The sequence below is a fragment of the Microchirus variegatus genome (genome assembly GCF_963457635.1).
Source record: "Microchirus variegatus genome assembly, chromosome: 20".
Taxonomy (NCBI): Eukaryota; Metazoa; Chordata; class Actinopteri; order Pleuronectiformes; family Soleidae; genus Microchirus; species Microchirus variegatus.
Window position 1 is genome coordinate 9349215 of NC_139821.1, and position 25231 is coordinate 9374445.

At 42.1% G+C, this 25231-nt stretch overlaps 1 protein-coding gene across 1 annotated transcript; it reads right to left on the reverse strand.

The window, feature by feature from the left end:
- Positions 1–265: 265 nt before the first annotated feature.
- On the reverse strand, positions 266–24242 carry utp20 (UTP20 small subunit processome component; the record flags this gene model as incomplete). The annotated part of the gene is made up of 61 exons (XM_083907351.1): positions 24189–24242; positions 23842–23922; positions 23678–23744; positions 23408–23540; positions 23084–23272; positions 22714–22795; positions 22408–22545; positions 21026–21181; positions 20789–20941; positions 20558–20692; positions 20404–20481; positions 20122–20300; positions 19478–19606; positions 19014–19102; positions 18559–18664; positions 18285–18435; positions 18015–18077; positions 17765–17932; positions 17259–17335; positions 16972–17051; positions 16283–16547; positions 15999–16178; positions 15728–15818; positions 15487–15572; positions 14809–14934; positions 14147–14313; positions 13748–13956; positions 12243–12386; positions 12081–12160; positions 11728–11963; positions 11477–11621; positions 11247–11334; positions 10938–11081; positions 10501–10554; positions 10218–10370; positions 9725–9880; positions 9501–9641; positions 9269–9406; positions 8999–9138; positions 8791–8873; positions 7896–8212; positions 7667–7806; positions 6894–7050; positions 6697–6795; positions 6371–6538; positions 6092–6258; positions 5845–5992; positions 5642–5758; positions 5332–5502; positions 5072–5203; positions 4873–4983; positions 4631–4780; positions 3450–3632; positions 3246–3377; positions 3032–3164; positions 2771–2949; positions 2621–2692; positions 2233–2532; positions 1730–1859; positions 537–682; positions 266–421 (listed from the first exon to the last, which is right to left on the reverse strand). The coding sequence occupies exons 1-61, from the start codon at positions 24237–24239 to the stop codon at positions 266–268; spliced, it is 8439 nt and encodes a 2812-aa protein (XP_083763477.1). The 5' UTR covers positions 24240–24242.
- Positions 24243–25231: the final 989 nt, after the last annotated feature.

The following is a 25231-nucleotide window of genomic DNA, read 5'->3' on the forward strand; positions in this document are numbered from 1 at the left end:
ATTACAAAATGCTCTCATCTGTATGGGATATAAATTTAAGCACAAATATGTTAACAGTGATATCATGTTCACACTCTGCAAACTAAAACAAGAAACATACTCTTTCTTGGCCCAAAAATGGTTTCTTTGTCAATTGACAAATTCATGATTACAATCGTAAAAAGTCTTTGTAACATGATGTGAGAGTTATACTCGACCGCCTGCTGAATTGAAAGCAGTACCTTGACCGAGTCACCTCTTCAGCTTTCATCCCAAACTACACGTCTCACTGCACCATGGCCAGGTCTTTGAGCGCGTGGCTCCGATGCTTCTTGGCTTTATATCCGGGACGTAGGAACTCGATCTTCCTCTTCTTGGCTTCAATTTTGTTCCTGTGCTTTTTGAGTTTCTTCTTGGCAGCGATGTCTGGGTTAGCTACCGCCTGTGAGCAGAAAGAGAGAGAGATGAGGACAAATATAAAGTGGCTGCCAAGGACAGAGCTGCTGCTCTTGTGAGTGAGTGCATTTAATTGTGTTTGTGTGTTTCCTGTGTCGCACCTGCATGGCTCTGTGTCGTTTACGCGCTGCTCGCCGCTGTGAAAACTCCTTCTGTACAGCAGAGAAGGCCAGAGAGAATCTCTCTAGCCCCACTTGTCTCTTCAGCAGCTCTATCAGTTCCTGTGCCAGGTTCTTCAGTGTGGGGTCTGGAAAGAGATGGAAGCTATGTTTAGATTATCAGCCACTTTTCTCAAGTCGGATTTCAAATCAGACTTGACGGTTCACAGTCTTAACTAGTGGGTAATAAGACACGGATGATCTAATAAGACTGCTTCATTCATGTTGCAAGGCTACATATCAGATCAAATTTGATCTAGGAGCACATAGTGAAGTGAGAAAGATCTGATTTGGCGATCGGTTTTCTGTGTCCAGGGGTCTCGTTAACCGAATATTTTCCGTCACTGACCGTTTTTTTTTAAAACGGCGACGGAGAAATCTGAGGGCCATCCGTCATTTTGACAGATTGCAATTCACACCCCTGACCACTTGGTGGCGAAGAGCATATTACAGTAATTGGCTCTTGTAGAAGAAGAAAAGTAGAAAAGACGAAAAATGTCACGGCAGTTGAGTGTTGGAAGTTTCTTTAAAAAGCGCAATAACGATGTTGATAAAAGAGGTGAAAAAAGAGGGATGGATGAAGATGAAGGACAAACTCAGCCCTTGTCCTCGGTGGAGCAAGGAAGTGGCAGCAAGGAGGTGAGGCGGGAGTACAGAGTTCAGTGGGAGCAGGAGTTCTCCTGGCTGAGGTGTCTGGGTCATATTTCACTATTCATTGTTCATATGTAGCTACTGGGGCCACAGTCAGATGTTTTTGTTACTGCGAAGAAAAAGTTACATATTCTTCATATTCTGCTTGATGTGTGTATCCACGGTGTGGATTATTTGTTCAGCTTTTTTGGACTGAATATTAATTAAAAATGAATTAAAATTAAATGCAATTTAATATTTATTATCATTTAAAAAATTAAAGTGACCGGTAAAAATAGCTTATGACAGGATTTTTATGACCCTGTCAGTCAAAATGACAGACAACAAAAAAGTCTAGCGCAACCTCTGGTCCACGCAACCCTGAAAAACACTCGCATAAACTGACAAAAACAAACTCAGCTTCAGCTTGGTTAGTGGACAATTTCTTGTTTTCTGAGATGTGTGCCAGTCTTTTCAGGTTTGTATTAAAACATGGAAGCAGTTACCTTGCTCTGCGTATGTACTGTCCAGTTCTCTGTACAGGGGAGTGATGATTGTGGTCAGGTAGGGGCCGAGTCGACCTTCCTTCCCCAGGTCCATGCCTATTGCTCCCAGGAACTTAAATACACATGTTCTCTGTGGGAGAGAGTGGAGGGAAAGAGAACAAAGGATATTACATTTTTAGTTTTAACATTTTTGAGAATACAATATCCTTTGTGGCTGAATCACAATGCACTGTGAAATTTAAATTGGTTTGCCTCCTAAATTCCCATTCGAAGCTGAGAAACATCAATAAAAGGAGTGATGTAGTAGTAGTGCAGTATAGTAAATGAAGCAAAATGAATTATTTGGGCCCACATACAGTTATAACATATGCTGTCAAGGCTGCACATAGAGTACAAAAGTGAGTCAGTGTATTAAGTTTCTACTAGGAAGTGTTTGAGTACAAGGATATTAATTTGTTATGAAGCGGAGAACAGGAAATGTCACTGCTCGTCTCTTTGATTACCTTTAGTGGAACTTTGGGAGTGTGCGCTGCTTCTCTCTTTGCCATCAGAGACAGCTTCTTCATCAACCACAGCAGAGAAGGAGGACGGTCATCCTTGTCCATTTCATCACCTTCTTCCTCCTCTTCCTTTTCACCCTCTTCCCCCTTGTCCTCCTCCTCCTCCTCTCTTTCTTCCTCCAGTTCCTCTCCATTCTCGCTCTGCTCCTCCACCTCTTTAACCTCATCCTGAGGGGATGCGACATCAGACTCGGGGGAAATGAGGTAGATTACCTTGCCGACAAACAGCAGGTTCTTGATCACCTGAGGACAGAGGAACCCACGTCTTTTAGTCAAAGTGAATCAGTGGGATTAACTGACTTGACTGAGAGGCAGTAGAGAGTTTGCGCACCTGCTCTCCTGATGCCATGTCCAGGAACTTTGACTGGAGCTGTCGGCAGAGCGATAATGCCAACTCTCTCATCTAGATGACAGAAAAAGGGAAATGTTAATTTGTTAAAACAATGAGGAAAAAGAGGTAAAAAGGGGTCTTTAGCCTCACCTTCTTGTCCAGGTTGTCGGTGATGAAGGCTGTGACTACTGACTCAGCCTTTGCTGCGTCTCCTCTCCAAATGGTGACCAGCTCTTCTGCCTGGTGGGCTGCAAACAACTGACCAAAGAGCTGCGAGGCGGTCAGCCACACCCAGCAGTGAGGATACCGCAGGTGGGCTTCAATGTGATCTGCAGGACAGAAATAGCATTTGAAGTGAGTGCTGCTGCGAAAATGCTATTTGTGCCATTTGTGTACACGTTAGGTTTTTACCCCAGATGTGTGAGAGTGTGTCGTGAGGCTTTTTGATCTCCAGCAGACCACAGTGCTTGGTGAGCTTGGTAATGAGTGTTAGATAAATGAACAACAGCTTGTCTGCTCCTTTCTCATCCTCTTCCTCTTCAATCTGTCAGATAAACAAGAGTTAAAAACAGAGCAGCCTCCTCCTCACATCTCAAACTCCAGCGTCACAAGTGTTGACACTTACGTCGTCATAGTTGTCGGGGTGGATCTCCTTCTCCAACAGAGGCAGCAGGTCGTTCAGTCGACGGGCAAACTTCTCCTCCTCCACCTCCACGAACAGGCCGCAAATCTGAGCGCCGAGACGCCGCAGGGTTGTCTGGGGAGGACGGAAACGGTTATCTCGTGTCACAACACTGCAGCTAAACTTGTCCTAGATGATTATTCGTACCTTTTCTGAATTTAACCAGGTGTTGACAAATGTGAACAAGTTGTCGTGATTGTTTATGTCCAGCTGGGTCAGCAGGGCCTTGATGGACAAGGCAGCCATTTTTTTACACCGCGTCGAGTTGTCATTGACCACGACCAAGGCCAGTGGGGCAAAGAACAGACCGCAGTACTGCGACAGCAGTTTCTGCACGGCCAAAAAAAAAAGTTGTGTAGATGTTACAGTAGGTTTTATGAATTAATCAATACTCAACTCAAATTTATTTATAGAGCACATTTAAAAACAACCAAGGTTGACCAAGTGCTGTACAAAATGACAATATAAAACATTTAAAAACTATACAGAGCATAATAAAACACAAAGTTAAACACCATGGAGTAATAGTAGGTTTCTAAAGAAGATTTAAAATGCTCAACAGGTTAGGTCTGGTCTGGTCTCTGACTTTGTTTTGGGGACTTTTAAAAGTAGCTGGTTAGCCGACCTAAGCGCTTTGACTGGAGTGTGTAGGTGCAGCAGTTCAGTCAGATACTGAGGTGCCAGACCGTTTAATGATTGAAAAACAAATAAGAGAATTTTTTAATTAATTCTAAAACGTACTGGTAGCCATTGGAGTGAGGCCAATATTATACACTACCGTTCAAAAGTTTAGGGTCACTTAGAAATGTCCTTATTTTTAAAGGAAAAGCACTTTTCTCAATGAATATAACATTAAATGAATCAGAAATACACTCTATACATTGTTAATGTGGTAAACGACTATTCTAGCTGCAAACGTCTGATTTTTAATGGAATATGTACATAGGTGCATAGAGGCCTATTTCCAGTGTTCAAATGGTACATAGTGTTTGCTAATCGCGTTAGAAGGCTATTGGATGACTAGAAAACCCTTGTGCAATTATGTAAGCACAGCTGAAAACAGTTCTGCTGGTTCTTTGACGAAAGCAAAGTTTGAAGGGCAAAATGATTATTCTGAATAAAAATAATTATTTCTTATTTTATCAATGTCTTGACTATATTTTCTATTAATTTTGCAACTGTGACTTTGTGTGACTTTTAAAGTAAAAAACAAAAATTGTTTAGGTGACATCAAACTTTTGCACAGTAGTGTATATGTTAGTCTATTCAATGGTAGATTGTAATTTTTCCATATACAATCTCATACAGCCGAGGTGTAATTAGCTCACCTTAGGAAAAGTCTGGAATATGTAAGCCAGCATCTCCAGCACAGACTCTCTGCCTGTGTCGTGATCATATTGCAGCTGTGCCACCACAAAGTCCAGGTGGCCTCTCAGCCTCCTCCCCAGTGGATAATCCAGCAGGTACCTCAGATAGATCTGCAACACATAAACACGGTTTCCTGACTGCCTACATCTCTTTATTCAACAGTCTGCAGCGGCGAGGAAAAGCGGAGCTTGTGTGTTCGTACCTGTCGACAGTGGATTCTGATCATGCCATTGCTGCCAGTAATGGACAGCTTGGAAACTTTGGTCATCACCTCCTCCATCTCTGGAACTACAAGCTTCCTGGACAGAATCGCCTGAATGAGACAGACACAAAGAGAAAATTAAAATATAATCGACAATTTTTAATATAAGCGACAAAGATTTGATCCTGAGGCTTGTTACCTTAAGCAAACCAAAGGCAGTGGCCTGGCGCGACTGATCGTAGATGTCCTCCTCAGCGTATCCCAACAGCACTTGCAACTGTGTCTCAGAGATGTTGCTGCTTTTGACATTCTTTACTAATGTGGTGATAGCCTGAGAGATGAACACAGAGCTTTATTATTACTTTTGTTACGTTTTGACTCCAAACTTAAGATGAAACAGAACAAAAACAAAAAGGAAGATTTGATAGATGATGTGTGCACATTTGTTTTATGTATTACCTTGAAGCAGCTCTGGACCAGATGGTAGTTTTCCCCACGGGCAGCTCCAGCCTTTGAGTAATCCTTCAACAGGACAAAGAGCTTCTTCGTCAGCTGGTCGGCGTTCTGACTCACTGCCGGCAGAGGGAATTTAAGCAACAGGGTGAAGCACACCAGAGCCTCTGTGGTCACCTGGAAGGGAAGAGAATGGATGGATTAAAAGTTATATGACCAGTATGTCATAGTTTAAGATGCATCTATGATGTTCAAGACCTTTGCTTCAGGATTTATTTTTCTATTGGGATCTGTGAGATTTGATGTCAACTTGTACCTTGACATGCATGGAGTCGAGGCAGTCGAGCAGCAGCTGTATGAAAGGGTCCAGCATCTCCAGAGCCGAGGCGTCAGATGATGTCACTTTGGATTTCTTCAGACTCAGGTGGAGCAGCTGGAGAGAGAGAACAGATGGATTCATATGATGACAGCTCACAAACACTCGAAATTACTGATGACTAGCTGTGGTGCGATGTGTACCTTAAGGCCAGTGTCCACCAGGATGTGCATATTGGTTCGGCTGCTGACAGGAGCTTTCCGTCCTCCTCTTTTTGGGGTCGGAGGCAGAAGAAGACAGCTGGGAGGGGGCAGCCTGGGGTCAGGAGGAGGCTTTGCAGACGCTTTATCTCTAAAATCACACATATACATATGTACAGTGTCATAGGAAGTCAATGGAAATAAGCATTAAGGAGATTTGCTGCATTTTTCACTGGGCTTGTGTGTGTACCGGTCTCTCTTTGTGAGCAGTGGCAGACTCTGGCTGATCAGGCTGTGGCACAGCAGTAAGATGTCCTGAGGGGTCATTCCTACATTGACAAGCAGACCCAGGACCAGTCGCCGCAGCACAGCTCCCACCCGGATACAGACCTTAAGACTTGATGAAGTCTCCAGTATCTGGTGGGAGAATGATACAAGAGGAATGAGGAGAACAGTGGTCACTCCAGGTTGACTTGTGTCAGCAAAAGCATGATTTTTTTTTTTCAAATGAATTGAACCACTCCCTTACCTCCTTCAGGGGCAGTATGAGTTGGGTGATGCTCTCCCTGCTGCAGAACCGAGCTAGCAGCTCATAGGAGTCCATGCTCTTACTGTGTCGAGCCTCCATAAGCTTAGAGACAATGCCCTTCACCTCTTTCTCCTCGGCCACTGCCCCAAACAGCTCATTGTTGAAGATCTAACCGACATTGAAGAGAAAACATAGGTGATAAAGATAAATATAAATGAATACCTGAAAATGTTAATCAGGGCTCTACACTGGATACTCCATCTTTAACATTTTGACAAGTGGGAGACTACTCTAGTAGTGTAGCGTGAAAGAGGACAGGTTCTTACACTGATGAGCATGCTCATGCATGGGTCCAGGTCACCACTCTTTAGCGTTGGACTGACTGCAGACAGCAACTGGTACACTGTAAATGTCAGCACATGGACCTGGAAGGAAGGACAGCAAACAGTTCAAACACATAATGAGCACTTCTTTTCCAAACAGTGTTTTTTGTGTGTGTCTGTGTGTGTGTGTGCGCTCTTGCCTGGTAGCCCTTCACTAGGATACTCTGCATCTCTTTGAGCAGGTACTGCAGGTATCTGTACCCCAGTGCCTCAATGATCTTCACCAGTGTCCCTCTTGCCACATCACGAACCTCCTGGAAGCGGTTCCGCAGCACCACACACACCTTAATCAGGATTCTGCACGACAGAGAAAATACATACAGCAAAAACAGATTCATGCCTGTTTGTGACAACACTGGAAACTAATAACTGCAAAAATACGGGCTACATGCAGAGATTTTCATATGTTTAAATACATTACCGTTCAAAAGTTTGGGGTCACTTGGGGTCACAATGAATATAACATTAAATGAATCATAAATACACTCTATACATTATTAATGTGGTAAATGACTATTCTAGCTGCAAATGTCTGTTTTAATGGAATATGTACATAGGTGTATAAAGGCCCATTTCCAGCAACCATCTCTCCAGTGTTCTAATGGTACATTGTGTTTGCTAATCACATTAGAAGACTATTGGATGATTAGAAAACCCTTGTGCAATTATGTTAGCACAGCTGAGAACAGTTTTCCTGGTTCTTTGACGAAAGCAAAGTTTGAAGGGCAAAATTATTATTTTGAATAAAGATCGTTATTTCTAATCTTGTCAATGTATTGACTATACTTTCTATTCATTTTGCAACTCTTTTAATGAATACGAATGTGAGTTTTAATGGAAAACACAAAATAATTGTATAGGTGACCCCAAACTTTTGAACGGTAGTGTAAATCCACTAGCAACACACACGTACCCAGGCAGGTTGGAATCCATGATGTCTGGAGGAAGAGTTTGCATCAGTTTAACCATTGCGAATGCGATCGGTATCCTCGCCACCTCCTCCTCCTTCACGTCCTTTGACTTTGTCGCCTTGTGCTCCTCATCACGCTTCACCTAGAGGACACACCTTTTACTGTTACAGTGCCGCTTGGATTTTGTGGAGTGGAGCTTTACCGCGGATCAGTTGTGTGTGCAGTCTGTACCTTTGCAGTGAGACACTTGTGCAGGCGAGGCAGCACGCTGTCATTAACAGTCTGGTGGATGGATTTGATCAGAGTCTCTAGTTCTTCCTTGCTCTGTGGCAGTCCACTGGCCACTGCAGCAGCTTTAACAGCCACTGGTGCCTTGGCTTTAGCGGTGACCACTTCCTCTGAGACACCATCATTGGCCATTTCCATTGGGACATCAGATGGAGCCGCCTTACTGTCAATGTCCATTTTCTCCTCATCATCATCATCATCGCTTAAGTCACAGTCATCAGCTTCATCCATTTCATCTGCGTCGACTGTGATATTTGCAGCTTGTTGAAAAAAATTACAAAAAATTAAGCAAGATTGAGAAAAGTTCAGACAAAATTAATTGAATTAAATCCATCCATCCATTATCTACCGCTTTATCCTCCACCAGAGGGTTGCGGGGGTTGCTGTGCCTATCATATAGAGACAAACAACCATTCACTCACACTCTGACACCTACGGTCAATTTAGAGTGACCAATTCACCTAATCCCCATATTGCATGTTTTTGGACTGTGGGAGGAAGCCAGAGAACCTGGAGAAAACCCACGCACACACGGGGGGAACATGCAAACTCCTTGCAGAAAGGCCCTTGTTCCAAGCGGGGCTCGAACCCAGGAACCCGGGTCTTCTTTCTGCAAAGGCAAGAGTGCTAGCCACTACACCAACCGTGGGCCCCTGAATTAAATCAAACTCCTTTAAATGCACTGGGACCATTTATCCCATCTCCAGATACTGTATGTGGTTTAATTTAGAATTTACTTTAAATACGGTTAACCAGGATGTGCATCCATGTCAAATATTTCTACAAATGTGGGAGCAACATATGACAGGATGCAGAAAAGATCTGATGTGTCACTCACCTTCTCTGGCCTTAGCTGCCTCCATTTCTCTGCTAAGAGTCTGGTGGTCAAAATGGAAAGCCTCTAGAACTGTGACCAGCAAACTGGTGGAAAGGGAGAAAAGAAAAGGAGGAGACAAAAACTTCTATGAAACACTTCAATTACAAAGACAAGAACTAAAAAGTCAAAAAATTGTAATTGAAAAGCAAAGAAATGAGAAAGGCCCTACTTGACAGCCAGTTTCTGCTCAGTCTGTGCAGTCTGCAGGATGTGGATGAAGTATTTCATGTAATAGAGGTACTTGGACCAGGTCAGCCTGCGACACACTGCGCCAACCACCTCCACAGAAGCTGATATCATATTCTCATGCTGCAACATGGTAATATGTATTTTTAGTATCAAGCACAATTTTTAAAAGTTGTCTCTTTAAAAAAAGGAATGTGTCATCACACATTCTACAATAAAAGCCATTATCTTTACACCAGTTTGAACAAGTCACCTTGACCATCTTTTCATCTAACAGGGCGGTCATGGCATACGGCATGATGTAATTCTGCATGGAGCGAGACGTCATCACGACTGTGCCCTCGGTCAGCTGCTTGGCCAACTTTCTCAGTGCACGACCCCGACGGTGAATCTAAACACAGAAACATTTGTCGCTAGTTGTTCACGGCAGTCAGATAAAGGAGGCGAGAAGAAGACGCTGTGAGATGTCATTGTTTGTTTCTGACCTGGATGTGCTTCATGTGCTCAAAGAAGTCAGACTCAGGATCATTGTAGTCTGCGAGCTGCACCAGGTCTCTGAACTCTTTCTTGCAAGGGAACGTCTTCACCAGGCAGGCAAGCACAGTGGTGTAATCATGCTGCACGCTCTGTGAAAAGTAAAGGGTTGAGTTGAAAATGTACATCAGCCTGAATGTGTGAAGTAATCTCTCTTTGAAGGAGGTGCGAGTACCTCCGTCTTGCTGCGGAGCCCCTTGTGTACAGCGTCCAGGATGGTGTGCTGAATGATGTCCTTGTAGAGCTTTTCTCCAGGTCCGACTGCTTCCAGCTGCGTGATCACTGCAGACAGACACAAGGTGGCGTTGTCTGCCAGTGACATGTCGCCAATCTGTACCCAAGGAAAGACAGATAATTAAAATCTTATGTTACGGAGCATCAATTTGAACGTTTGTATGCTTGAATACCATGAAATTGACAGACATTGCTGATACACATGAATATATGAGCCTGTGTATTATATTGAATAGCTTAGTATTGCAGTGTATGTACCGGTACATCTACGCATGGCACTAGGCCCAGTTCCATATAAAAACAAGTGTATTTTATCCAATATATATAGTAGGGGGTCCCTGCTCAATCTCTCCATTAGTTTGGGGGTCCTAGACATGATAAATGTTGAAGACCTCTGCTTTTAGACAGTTTATCTGTATTATTAATCTCCTTACCTCATAAGTATGGAAACAGTTGTGTATGATAGTGCTGATGTAGTCCAGGTCCAGAGTCTGCATGTCTTTGACACGCCTGGTGGCCTCTTGGAAAGCCGTCAGACGCACGTCAAAGTAAATCTCATCCAAATGCCGACTGTCGAATGCATTGAGCTGGAGAAGATGAACAGGATACAGTTCCAATTTGTGCCGTTACTAATACTGCAAAGGAGGTGAATCTAACCACAGAGATTATTGTATGAATAGCACTGTGTCATATGAATATGAACATGAATGATCTTACTTTTGCTGTTAAGTCAGTGATATATGTGAGGGAAGGCTCCATATCTGACAAGGTCTGAAAACAGAGCAGCACAGAGATTTATTATCAAGCTACAAATGCATGTCAAGTACTCATTATTCAAGTGTCTGGATTTAACAGCATATGCCTACATCTGCAACACCCATCTCCTAGTTTTATAGTTAGGAACATCATTTTTTTTTTTTACATTTCTAACACAATTAACTGCAGCCTAAAACAAGCAAATGGTGTCTATCTGCATAAACTACTTGTTATTGTTTCAAGAATGGGACTAAGGATATGCATAGGAGATATTTGCACTGTTTGTCTGTAATTGCCGCCAAAAACTTATTGGCTCAGTGGCACATTTCAGTTACTTAAAGCTTACTTTTGATCCCTGTATCCAGTATTTCACAAGTTAAAATAACTACAATCTGTACCTGGAAGACATTGGTGAGAGCCTGCCTGGGCAGCTTGTTGTGAATGACGGAGAAGAGTTTGCTGAGAGGGCAGAGGAATGCAGAGGGCTGCTCACACTGACGCAGCAGGTTCTGTATGGTGGCCAGGATGTCGATCTCTGTCTCCTGAAACAAGCACATAATGCGGTAAATTACAGAGACAGATATGTTAAAAGTTCCACTAATATGGCTAAATCGTTTCTCTGTTTCTGGGAATGGTAGACTAAATAATACATTGAACAAATACTAGTCGAAGATCATTTTCCAACATTTCTAATTTATTAGGCTTACCTGTGGGTTGTGGCCTCTCTGGAGGTAAGGCAGCAACAGGCTGATGAGCACTGAGCTCTGATCTTTGTCGCTCACAAATCGGCTGACTCTGGCAAAGAGAAAGCAACACATAAATACATAATAAAATTAAGTAAACTTCAAACAACTGCTTTGTAAAACTCTTAGAACACCTCTAGTATACAGCGAGACAATCTGCTCAGATTAAAAGAGCCGGTTAACCATGGACTCACTTGGAGAGGATGTTGAGCTCCTTGGCCACCTGTACTCTGAACTTCTTCTTCTTGAGCCTGTCAGTGTTGCGTATGATGCTGCTGAAGTACCTCAGCAGAGTGGAGATGTGAGGCAGTAGCAGTCTGGAGCCCTGAGATAAGGAAGCTACAGGAAACACAACAGCAGATTAAGAAACGAAACATTGATAGGATTTAAAAAAACAACATGAAAATGTATTTTAATATTTAATTTAAAGCCGGCTTCCTCTAACCTGTTGTAATAACAGCGCCCTCTGCAGGCTGTGGGAACACACAGTTGTTGACGCTAAGCTCTGTCTCTGACTCTGAGGCAACAAAGTCTTCAGTTGTAGCTAGAGACTCAACGATGTCCATAACCATGGCGATGGTCTGAGTGGAAGCATTCTTGGCAGAGAGGAGGGAAAAGACATTCAGGAGGACGCCACACTGTGGATGGTCTGGTCTTTGCTTGGCCAGAAGAGGGAAGAACCTGAACCAGGAAGACAAAACAAATCCTATATTTACTTCAACTCTTGCTGGTGAACACTGATGGAGGTATGAGGAATAGATTAATAAGCGATGTGACTGAAAAGTGACAGAATCTGACCTTGCATTTTTGCACCAAACATGGATCAGTTTAAGCAGAGGGGTTGGTGAGTAGGGGCTCTCTGTGGGCAGACGACACACCTGCAAAACAAAACAAAATGTAAATTAGGAGAATTCTTTGAACAAAGATAATGAAACAAATCCAGTTGTTTGCCTTACGTACCTGAGGCCACACCACAGCCTGGAATACAGCGTCCAGTTCATCTGGGGTGAAGCTATAGAAGTCGTAGCCGTCAAAAAAGTCGTGGATCCTCAAAATGCTGAGTCGCCTGAGGTTCTTTAGAGGACTGATGCAACCTGACCTCAGCTGTAAACAAAAGAGGCAGAATTTAATATGGACAATGTATCTATGAGCATTATAATGCATGCTCATATAAGCTCAATGTTATACTTTGACACACACCTCACTTACAAACTGCTGTGTACACACACCCAGCTTTCACTGGAATTTTCTACTTGATGGTTCAAAGTGAGTCATACATTATGTGTACATTTTAGGGTATATTTTGAGACAGGAATAATTTAAACATTAAAGTAGCACTGTAGAGCCATCTTAAAAGCTCATGTTGCTGATGGGGGCACACTTTAGGGTAGTGGTTAGTGCTGTTGCCTGGGTTCACAACCCAATCGGACCAAGGGCCTTTCTGCATGGAGTTTGCATTTCCTCCCTGTGTGTGCATTTCCTCCCACAGTCCAAAAACATGCAGAGGTTAATTCAGAGGTTAATTCTTAATTGACCATAGGTATGAATTTGAGAGCGAATTGCTGATCGTTTCTGTGTCTCCAGGGTATACCTCATCTTTCACCCTGTGTGAACTGGGATTGGCTTTGGTGGCCCTACAACCCTCATGTGAAGGATAAAGCCTTGTTTTAACTTGCGCATGACGCCGTGGCACAGGGCTCCGCAGACGGCGCGCGACCATACAAGTATGTACGGAGGCGTTTATACTCAGCGTGTTCAGCGTGTTGTTCGTTGCAGTATTCGACGCAAAACCAAAATATTCAACTTGAAAAACGTCAACGTACGTTAACGTCCACTGCCTAGCAACAGTAGTAAACAACAACTTTTTGCATATGAATTACATTGGTCTCAAAATGACTGTCTGTCTCTCTGTGTTTCAAGTATTAGGACGAAACATCCCATAATCCACCAGAATCACCGGGAGGGCTTTTCCCCCTGGGTCACCACTCTTTCTGTGGGCTTGTCTTTTGCCCTACACAAGTGATCTCCCTCTTTTTTTTTTCCACGTCCTACGGCAAAAACCATCGTCTTTTTGTAACGTGGTAACAACCTCCTTCCATGAATATAAGGTCATGTGACTCTCAGAGAGAAGAGTCATACAAAAGCGTGTACAAGCAGACCTGCTCAGCCAGTCTTCCATTGAAAATGAAGAGTCGGCGCACCACAACCAACAAAGTTACAAAAATTCAGAGGTTCATGCCCTAGTGCCGCAACACTTTTTGGAGCTCACGCACCTGGCGTGACACAGGTTATAACGCCATTTTTGGCGCTCTCCCGGCACGTTATGGTGACTATAAACTACACTGCGGCGAGTATAAACAAGGCTTAAAGTGGTAGACGATGGATGTTGCAGCTGCTGTAATGTCGCTTTGCTAATGTATATCTTATAACAAAAATCTGATTATTAGAAACATGTTCGTTGCTACCTGGTCCCTCCTGTCCAGGACGGTGGACACATTGGCAGTGACGCACAGTAAAATCTGCAGCACTTTGGGCAGGTAGATGTGGATGAGGTGGGCCAGTTTCTGAATCACCACATGGATGATGTTCAGCAGGCTGTGTTGACGGCCCAGCGGCAGGATGGCACCCACATCTGTCTCAGCAACTGCTCTCTCCACTGACGCCAGACAAGATCCTGAAGAAACAGCACAGGCAACACTGACAAGGGAACTTCTGCCATTTTCATCTTCTTCATACGATATCTTAACGAGAAATCAAGATGTAAAACAAACTTAAAATTGACACGATTAACTGTTGTATGTAAATAATATATGCTGGACGATGCGTTTTTGTGTGATCTTTTATGGAAGTCTTTGATTTTCTACCTTGACTGTGATGGTTGACGGGCTCTAGCAGCAGGTTGATGAACATTCCCAGCTCCTCAGCCTGGCAACCTGCCAGGAAACGCAGAATGATGGAGGACCGGGTTGAAGAAGAGGCTTTTCCCTGGAACCTACTGCCCGTTTTACTGCGCAGACGCCCGAACAGGACTCTAGGACGAAGAGCAAAATAAAGCAAAATAATTATAATTACATATATTTTTTTTCTTTTCTTAGTTTTAAACACAAAGCAGCTTCAGTAAATAATTGAGATGAAGGGGACAGACTGGCTGAGGACAATGTGTGTACAAAAGCACAATCCTCCATTTTAAACACTTCCTGCACACAATAAGATAAGAATAAGCTTAACTATAAACGGTCCAATGTGTGTTTCTCGGCTAATGTAACCAATCAGTGTTTTTCTTAGTCCAATAAAAATACTCACAAAATTAGCAAACCGATATCAAGCAAGTTCAAAGAAATGTTTGGAATATTTGGAAACACATTTGTTTGAAAAGTTAATACTGAGATACGGGAATGGACGGATGTGAGACTGGTTATCACTTTTCTCATCTAAAAGAAAAGATCTAATAAGCTAATTTTCCAAAATGTTTGACTCCATGAGGAGGTAAAACAGAACCTTTTCCGCACACATCCATGTTAAGTACCTCATAAGCAGTGGGATCAGTCTTGCTCTGTGTGACGCTTCAACAACTCCCGTCTCCTCAGAAATGTTGAAATGGACAATCTCCTCCTTGAAGTGTTTGTCATTGAGGAGCCTCTCAAGATTCTCTCTGAACAAACACAAACAAAGGTTGAAACACTGCGACACACACACAATGGCTTACAGTGGTTGCATAGTGATTTAACATCTTTTTCAAAGGCTAAATATCAGGACAGACACTTAAACTGGGGTTAAAGATATCATATACATATATTTCATATCAAATTAACCATAAACATACTGGACTACAGTTGGGACATGGAAATAACACGAACAACAGTAATAACTCTTGTCCAGAAACCAGGGCAGTGTGACATGCTGAACAAAGAGCCACACATACTGCCCTGTCAGCACCACCTATCTGTCTGCAACATGGCTGCATTTGCTGAAAGAGGATAGCTTGATAACAGAGAGTAGAAGGCATAACGTCAGAGCAGAGATAAGCCATGAGGTTTATATTCCTGTCTGTAACTATAGAGGTTTAATGAAAACAGCTGTAATTTATCAAAGACACTCACAATGATCCCATTGAGAAAAAAAGACAAACGGAGACTGTTGCTTCAACAGGAATCCAACATGTTTTCCTGGCTATCTATTAGAGTAATTATGGTGGTTTTCTTACTTGTATGGGACAATGTTGGAGTCTTTGTATGTGAGAAGACATTCCAGTGCCACACACTGAATATGCTGGTCCTGATGACACAGCAACTGAAAACAGAGAGGAATACTCATGTTAGTTTCATGTTTGAGCCATTACTCAACCTTTCAGTATGTTTAAAATGAACTTAAAATGCTAGTATGAAGCAGATCTGAAACTGGTTCAGTTTAATAATGTGCAGGTGAATGTGCTGTGTTTGGATTACCTGGTTATAGAGATCACTGAGCTGGCTCTCCAGGTAGAGAGAACGAGGGTTGGTGAATTTAGCAAAAACTCTTAAATGGGCAATCAGCTGTCTGTGAGAGGAAAATGAAATCTCATTAAAACAACTTCACAAGGTCATAAAGAGCACTAAGCTAACAGCCTAGGTCCCACTGGTCATCATAGTCCTCACTACTTGGAGACTGATCCTCTAAATACTTCATTAATGTAACTAGCTAATGATAGCTGGTAATGTGGTTGCAGCGATGTCTTACTTTGCAGCAGCTTTCCTTGAAAGCGTCTTCCTCTGCTGCTGACCTCTCTCCTCATCCTCCTCCTCATCCTCATCTTTCTCCTCTTCCTCCATCCCAGAATCATCTGAGGCGGCAGCATCACTCCTCTTCCTTAGGTCCTGAGTAGGGGCTACCAGTAGGTCAGCAGAATAAAACTCATTCCTGATGAAAAAAAAACAAAAAAAAATTATAAGGACCCCCATACTACACAGATACATGCAATTTTTAATCAATAAAGTTAATCAAAAACCATTTAAAACACTGACTTGATAAACCTGAGCAGCAGAGGACTCAGTTCTCGGCTGCGTGGTTCCACTCTGTCAGGAAACTGGGCCATGGCGCGCCACAGCAGGCTGCGGAAGTTAGGGAAGTCCGTCCTGTCGTTCGAGTCACTGGCCGCCTTCAACTGCTCGAGGAACAGCACGCCCACATCCCCACTTTCAATGACGTCACAGCCCGGTTCACTCTGATGACTGGACTCTTCCTCTTCATCCTCACCATCGTCATCGCCATTCTCCTGCAATTCATTTTCTACAACAGGCAGAATAAAGTGACTTCATTTTCACGACCATATTTGCACAATACATGTTTAATACAGCTAAAGCTGAAACAATGAATTGCTTAATCGATTAATTAAGCTTTTTTCATTATTACAACAACATTTCAGATTGTTTCAGCTTCTTAAATGTGAATATTTTCTTTGTTTCTTTGCTCCACATAACAAAGAAATCATTAAAACTCAATCATTTTGGTTTGTGGAGAAAACAAGACATTTTGAAACATCGTCATTTCCAAGTTTGACAAACACTGATCAATGTTTTTAACACTTTCTTACATTTTTAATCGAGAAAATAATCGACAGATTAATCGATTACAAAAATAATCGCTGTAGCCCCCCCTAATTTTTTTTTGCCACTATTGCCCCAGAATCTAGCAGCCCAGCAGAGAGCTGTACCTGCCAGCCCTGCCACCATCTCCAGATGTTCATGGTAGACCGCCCAGAAGTCCTTGCTGTCCATACCCTTGGCATGGGTCCTGAAGGAAGGAAATGAATTAGTGCAATGTTTCCAAACACTAGACAAGTGATAAGCTCTGTGAAATAAAATAAATGTAATACATACAATAAAACACCGATAATAAATGGTTAGAAATGTTGAATTATATACTTTAGGTCAAATCAAAAGTAAATGCATGATTTAATTTTCAGCTCATTATTTTTTGGCAGGATTTGTATATACTCACACAATCAGTTCAATGACTGCTTCCCACAGTGGCCTGAAGTTGACGAACAGCATTGCGATGAGGTAACGTAAAGGTACCTGAAAGAAAAAGGTGGTGTGATAATTAGTTTGGTATACCTCAAAAATTAATGAATTAATCTGGTAATCTTTTTAATGTAAGGATATCAATGTCAAACACTAGCTGCTGCAGCATCTCACATGTCAAGCTTTTATGCTTTTCTTTGTCATACATTGGGAGAAAATAATTCTGTTTGCTGTTAGGATGGCGGACACCATTTTAGGATATAGGTAGCATATTACAACTAATTAATTAAATATGTAAGTGGTATGTTTAATATGTCATTGTGCACTGTAAGCTAGCTTAACAAGGTTAAAAGACAATCAGGACACAAGGCAAATGCAGGTCTTCTGCTGATAAAGCTATCCTTCCATTGGTGCTCTAAAACAGAATATCACCTAAATTAAATCATGAGTTTTGATTACTGGACCATTCAGTGTCAATCCTACCTGCTGGAAGGAGCCATGTGGACCCTGTGGTAAGTTACGCTGCACCAGGTCGTGTCTCAGCTTCCGGAGGTGAAGCAGTTTTTCTCTGTAGTCCTGTACTGAAGCTGGCACCAGCTCTGCCTGCAGGCAAAATGCAAACACTGGCTGGACATCCATGTTCTCCTCACCCTGGACAAGAACACAAGCTTATGTTTAATATTATATAACTCTATTGTGGTAGTTGTGCTAGAATCTGGACTGACAGCAGTACCTGAGGCTGTGAAGGAAGCACTGCCTCAAACTGAGTGAGGATCCTTAAAGTTAGAAGGCGGATCTGAAAGAAAAAAGTTAATACAAATAAAGACAATGGACATAAACTATATATTTAACCTTCTTTTAATAACTTAAAATGATTTGCCAGGTGCACACAAATGTTACATTTCAGACTAGGAGAAGGACAGGCGGGTTTTCTGTGCTTGGGTGACAATTGTAAATAAATCTTAAGGGATCCAATTTGCCACTGCTGTTACTGGAGACAAACCTTGGAGATGTTGGAGGAGAGGTTGATGTGCAGCATATGGTAGAGCTCCAGCAGCGCACTGTGGGACAGATGCTCTGAAACACCGCTGAGTGACAAGCGGGTGTAGTACTGGTCCCCGAGCAGCAAAGCAGACAGGTCTTTGGGAAACTTCCTGTATTAACAGCAGCAGATCATAAAGTGAGACAACACAGAGAAAAAAAAAGTGATGTATTGTTGAATGTGTTGTTATACGACTCTTGATACTCAATGGACAAGGATGCTACACAGTGCTTACTTGAGGATTGAAGTGATCTTGTCCACAGTGACCAGGGAGAGAAGCTGTGCAGTGCCATCCAGACAGAGGAGGCAGCTCAGAGCCTGTCTGGCTACAAATAGACCAGCTGGAGGAGAAATGACAAGAAAAAAAAAAGCAACTTCACATTCAATGCAAAACTTTGTTTGTGTAAACTCCAGAGAAAAACAGACGTATTTGTTTTTGGATGAAGTTTTCAAAAATCTCCATGTCATAAAAAAACAACCAGTTGTCAGCATTTAAAGTTTTCCTGGTATCAATCAGAATTATAATTTTAATCTTCATGTGGCACTTGTGTGTTAAGTGTTAAGAACTATAGAGCTTTAATTCTTTGAATAATTATCTAGTTATTCTAAATATTTCCATTTGGTTCCTGCAACCCAATCCCTTTAAATATTTGACAAATAATCCAAGATTAAACACAATTCATCACAAACCTTTCCCCAGTTTCTCTGCCTCAATCTGACACAGGAGGTGGTTTAAGAGAGCACTCACAGCAGGAACAACACTAACCGCAGCCAGTGGTCTGAAAATTAAAAAAACAACAAAAAAAACAGTACATTAAATACTTCAGAAAAAATAAACATAAAGACATCTGTCAGCTTTTAAAAATCTAGGCATAAAAGTGAATGTGAGGCGAAGGAAGCAAAGTTCACCTATTTTAAATGAACAATTAGAAGCCAAATGTCATTTTTTTTCTCATATTAGTTTATCAAACACTTAACTAAAGCATTCTTAAACAGGATTCAAACATGACTGACATTTCCCCAATACATTTCTCTATCCAAAATAATATACTAACTTTTCTGACTCTAAGTGTACGGGTAAATCTCTCAGACAAAATACCCAAGAAACCTAAAAGTCTCACCACACTAGATGTGTGTGCGTGTGTGTGTTTTACCTGATGTGTGGCAGCAGCACAAGGGCGGACCACGGCAGAGACAGGTCAGCGATGGTCTGGTTCTGCTCCTCGGGGAGTTTGATCAGAGACAGAACCAGCTCTGGCACAGCTGGCTGCTCTGATGTCACACTGCAGGAAGAGAAATGCACATTTTACTTCAAGGCAATTTTTTCACCTGCATGAGTCAGACAACCAGAGACTTTTCACTGTTCACTCAGATTCCTCACAGGCGAACACTCTGGGTCTCTTTCAAGGACATTCCAGGTCCAAATCCCTCAAATTCAAGGACCAAATGTGCTCCAACAAGCTCTGCATCTGGCCAAGTGATTGTCCTTGATCATATAATTTGCTCTCTCTTGCTTAATGTTACTCGCTCATTGTTCTGCATGGAATCTCATGTCAATGGCGGAGAGAGACAGTGTACAGTGCCCACAACAACGCTCGTAATTACAACTCAACGTTTGTTCTGCGTAGGCCCAAACAAGGGCACATCGGGGATGGGAAACATTGACCTAAATATGAGCCTAACTTTATTCTGGGACAAAATTCAAAAACAATGACTACATAATATACAATTATAAAAAATAATATAATAAACAATTACAGCAATCCATGGGAACCCTGAACACTTTATTATCTCTCACCCTGTGCTCTGTCCCGTAAAGAGCAGTGGGTAGGTTTCAAAGGCCATGGAGCCGTCTGTTGGGGGCGGGGCTTTAGCAAGGATCAGGCTGACCAGCACGTCCAGGCCAGAGTGGCGAGACAGAGCATCTCCGTGACTGAACAAACCAACAGCGAAGCGCAGTAGGCTGGGGAGGAATAACTAGAAGAGAGGAGAGGAAGAAGAGGTGAGAGGAAGAAGAGGTAAGTGTCAGGGTTAGAGAGAGAGACACAGAAAGAGGAAAACACTGAATATATGGACCCACCTGCTCAAACTGTTTCATGGTGAACATCTCTTTAGTGAACTCTATGATCAGGTCCTGGTCAAATCTGCTGCCAAACACCTGTTAAGGGAAATAGTCAAAATAGTAGTCGGGCAAACACACACACACACATTTCTGACTCTGAAATAGCCTTAACCTTTTGAATTGTCTCTTGGATGAGTGGTTTGGATAGGCTGATATTCTCCCCCAGGAGCAAAGAAGAGATGATCTGAAGGAGCAGGCGGCAACATGGCAAAGACAGAGCTGAGCTCTGAATCAGTCGCAGCACCGTCTGGAGGCACACAACAGTGAGATGGTGGAAACATACTGAAATGGACAAGCTACTGCATTCAAAGTCAAAGTTTTTTTTGTGATTTCCTCCTGTTACCTGGCAAACCGCCTCCGGCTTGGTGACCTTGGCTCCATTTCTATGGGACACCAATGTGTGGAGAATGAACAACAGCCTCTCCAGCTGCTCTGTTGTCTCCTTGGCCTCCTCTTGCTTTTCCTCCATGACACCAAGGACCTCCACTACACTAGCCTGAGGGGAAGGACAACACTGTTGTGAATAAGTAAGCCAGAAAGTAAATCTACACATCATGTTTTCACTGAGCACTGCTTTAACCTGTATGGACTCCCATAAAACCAGGAGGTGCTCTTTATCAACGTGATTGGCTGCAGACTGGGCCATGTGATCCAGAGCGTCCCTGACGGTGTCCCAGGGCAGAGCGGCTCCTGGGCTGGTTGTGGGGCCGAGCTTGCGCAGAGCCACAGGAAAAGCCTGGAGAGAAAGAGAAACAGAAAATAAACTTCAGTTTACTCTAACATGACCATTTTACAGTCTTGAATAGGCATGGGACAATTTTAAAAGTAATTATACCATGCACATAAATATACATATATATATGTATATATATATATATACAGGGCCCACGGTTGGTGTAGTGGTTAGCACTCTTGCCTTTGCAGCAAGAAGACCTGGGTTCCTGGGTTCGAGGCCCGTTTGGGACAACTTTGGAACAAGGGCCTTTCTGCAAGGAGTTTTCATGTTCTCCCGGTGTGTGCGTGGGTTTTCTCCGGGTTCTCCGGCTTCCTCCCACAGTCCAAAAACATGCGATATGGGGATTAGGTGAATTGGTCATTCTAAATTGACCATAGGTGTGAGAGTGAGAGTGAATGGTTGTTTGTCTCTATATGTGGCCCTGTGATGGACTGGCAAACTGTCCAGGGTGTACCCCGCCTATCGCCTCAGCTGAGATAGGCCCCGCAACCCTCTGGTGGAGGATAAAGCGGTAGATAATGGATGGATGGACATAAATATACTATGTGCATTATTATCCACCAAGGAGATATATGTTTTTGCTGGAGTTTGTTTGTCTGTCTCTCTGTTAGCAACATTCGAAAAGACACGGACGGATTTGGACGAAATATTCAGGAAATGTCCGCAATGGGACCAGGAACAAGTGATTAAACTTTGGGCATGATCCGTAGACGCTAGTACTATTTTTAATCACTATTTTGTAAGCACTGAGCTGCCTTGGCGGAGGTCTGCGTTCTCCGAGTGCTTTTCTCGTTATATTATGCGACAATATTATTGCAATGACTGAAAAAATTTGTTTTACTATCATATTTTTCAGATTCTTAAACAGGTGCAGCCTTCGGACATCGCAGGTGAAAAATTATTTAATAAGATCATAGATGATGAATAATATGTCACGAATGATGCAGATCGCCACAGGCACATTAAGAAATATATCACCAGTACAGTGAGCGATGATAGGGTTTTTAAGTCTCTCATGGGAAATATTGATGATCTTTAATGATTAACAAGAAAATTGAAATTCACCACGATAACTTATTGTAAGGGCTTTCAATCCAGATAAGCGATAATATTGTACACCATCACTACTGTTGAATAAAAACAGACAGCTCTTTCTCACAGCAAACTGCTTTACATCATACGTGAAACAACCCAACATTGAGAGCACAAAAAAAACAACAACTCACATTTGCAGAACAGGAGTGAAACATGTTTCTGACTCCTTTGCACATCTCAAACAGCAGCTGACCTGCTCCTTCTGCCTTATCAGGATGCTCCTCTAGGTCTGAGAATACATGAGTGAGCAGGGCATCCAGATCAGGAACCTGTGGGAGGAAATATCACTGATGACCACTGCAAAGACTCTGCTTTCACAAGACATGATAGTATTCATTAAAATTATATTCATCATAGGAGTAAGAAATTCTGGAGAGTTACAAGGAAGAAAAAACAGAATTGCTTTTTGAAGTTAATACAACAGACGCGTCACCCACCTTTCTCATCAAAAATGAGAAGCTTTCTGCTGCAAACTTGCGGATATGTTCTTTCTTGTGTTCCAACAGTGTGCTGTACAAACTGTGGGCCAGAAAGAGCAAATGTAAACCAAAATGTGATTTGTGTGCAATCTTATATGCGATTTCATTTTTAATTTCATATTGGTGCGGACACAAAAATTACATAACAATACATCAGTGGTGGTGCAGGAAATAAAAGAGGTGTGACAAAATCCAATTTGGGTGGATACAGTGAATCTGAGGAGTACACAGATACCTGGTTTCTAAGACCACATTCATGTGTACAGGATGCAGAGAGAAAGGATTCAGCAGTAAAACCCATACAGTGATCCTCCAGCTTGTTTCTCACCTGTAGATGTTGGTCATGTCCTTCACCATGAGCCTCCACAGGTACTTGTAGAGGTAGGAGAGGCAGGTGAATACCCACTCCAAGACCTCCGTGTCCTTCGTTTCCAGCAGTGATGTGATGAGAATGAAAAAGTCAGGAAAGTGAGGATAGAAGTCAGTCTGCAGGTCTCTGGCCAGCTGAACAACCAGGCTGGAGAAAGGAGGAGTTGTATCACTTAATGTAGTGCCATTTACTGTTTAGATTGTGGTTTTGAATCTGCAAAAAAGTTGCCATTGGGCTTATTTTCATTTGATCAACAAGTAATTACTCTGTGAAAACACTTACTCCAGAAGTGGTTGGTAAGCGAGGCTGCTATGTACAGCCAGATGCTTTTTCAGACACTCCACTATCAAATTCTGATGGAAAACCAGCATGTTGAATGACTGGCTCTTGTTGGATACCTCTTTCAAAAATGTTGCTGAAAAGAAAAGGCATTGGTTTTATAACAGCTGCTAATTTTTCAGGTCAAGAAGTGCAACAAAAATAAGCTAACATGTCACTGATCACAGGCGACTAGACTGCAAACAACATGGCATTTTATTATTGTACACTTACTGAAATTCTCTGTCAAGTTGAGGTCTCGCCATTTTGTCAGCCCTTCAGAAAAGTATGTTTCTACCTCCTGTATCGAAAGAACAACGTTTATTACCACACATGAAAACAGAGGACTTTAATGTAATATGTGGGTGTAATGGTAAGAGATGACTGACTGTACTTGCCTCAGCTAGAGCTCCAGTTCTGTCGATTCGATGGATGACATTGATGTTTACATTGGCAAGTCTTTCTGCAAAAGTGAGAAACTAGAAGAGACAGGCTAAGAGATTAGTTTTTAATCTGCTGTAACTAAAAGCCCAAGTGATTTAATTCGTACTGTGAAAATTAAGACTCTGGACAGGGATATAAACGTACATGTCAAAGACATTAACGTGTCACATTTAATCAACTGATGTATGCTAGTGAAATTAGTATTAGTCCTTCACTTCATTGTTAATAACTTGCAAGATTTAAGTGATAATACACGATGAAAATTATTAGACTTGTGTCACTCGTGTTTGTGGACACTCACCCTGTACGTGTTCTCTGATTTGTGATACGAAGACTTGGACTTAATCTTCATTTTCGCTTCCTTGTTTGACAAAGGTCGGATAGTATTCCAGAGATAAACATGTGATTAAAGTTTCATGAAAAAATACGCTTTAGTTTCTTCTCTTTTCCGAGGTTACAACTGTAAACACACGCCGACACTAGGACGCCACCATGTTGGACAAAGCATTGTGGGTAATTTTTTCTCCGCGTGGTGGACGCCAGAGAAGCAAAAGGACAAGAGAATAGACCCATACGTACTTCCTTCTTCGTTTTAGGCTTAACGCCGTCTCGTTTTTATTTGTGGTTATGTGCATCTACTATTGAATGACTGGCAATAATATAGTCAATTAACGAATAACAAGAAACGTTTTGTAGACCTAAAAGCAACACAAAATATCACTATTTGCCAAATATTGAATACATAACAAACGACAGCTAAGCTAAGTTTTAAAATATATATTTTAAACATCTCTTATTCTCATTATCATAATGGAAGCCCGGTTACGCCACTTTGAAGAAGGAAGGTAAAACCCAAGTCATAATTATGAGAGACTAAGTCATTATTTTGAGAAAGTATCTCATAATTATCATTTAGCGTCTTTTAATTATGAGATCGCATCACATTATCATGGCTTAAGATCTCATAATTATGACTAACACCTCATAATTCTGAGAAACTAAGTCATAATCTCGACATATTATATTATGTCGTAGCACATGTTATTGTAACGTGAGGGTTCGATGTGTGGTGGTTGGGTCACTCTAGATATGAATAAACAGCCAGATGAAGTTGGATATTTTCTTAAGCAGCACTTTACTGTTCTCTCCACAACAACAGCACTTCCTGTTTACTTCCTTCTTATGCATCACATGTCTCTGAAGCAACCACTGAGAAGCTGGATGGACTTAGACAGGTACATGTGAGTCAGAACTACAGAGGCAGATTCAGCTAATTATTTAAGAATGTTAAACAAGCTGCTGTAACTTCAGTATTTGAACATATGCAAATAATAATTAGGAATA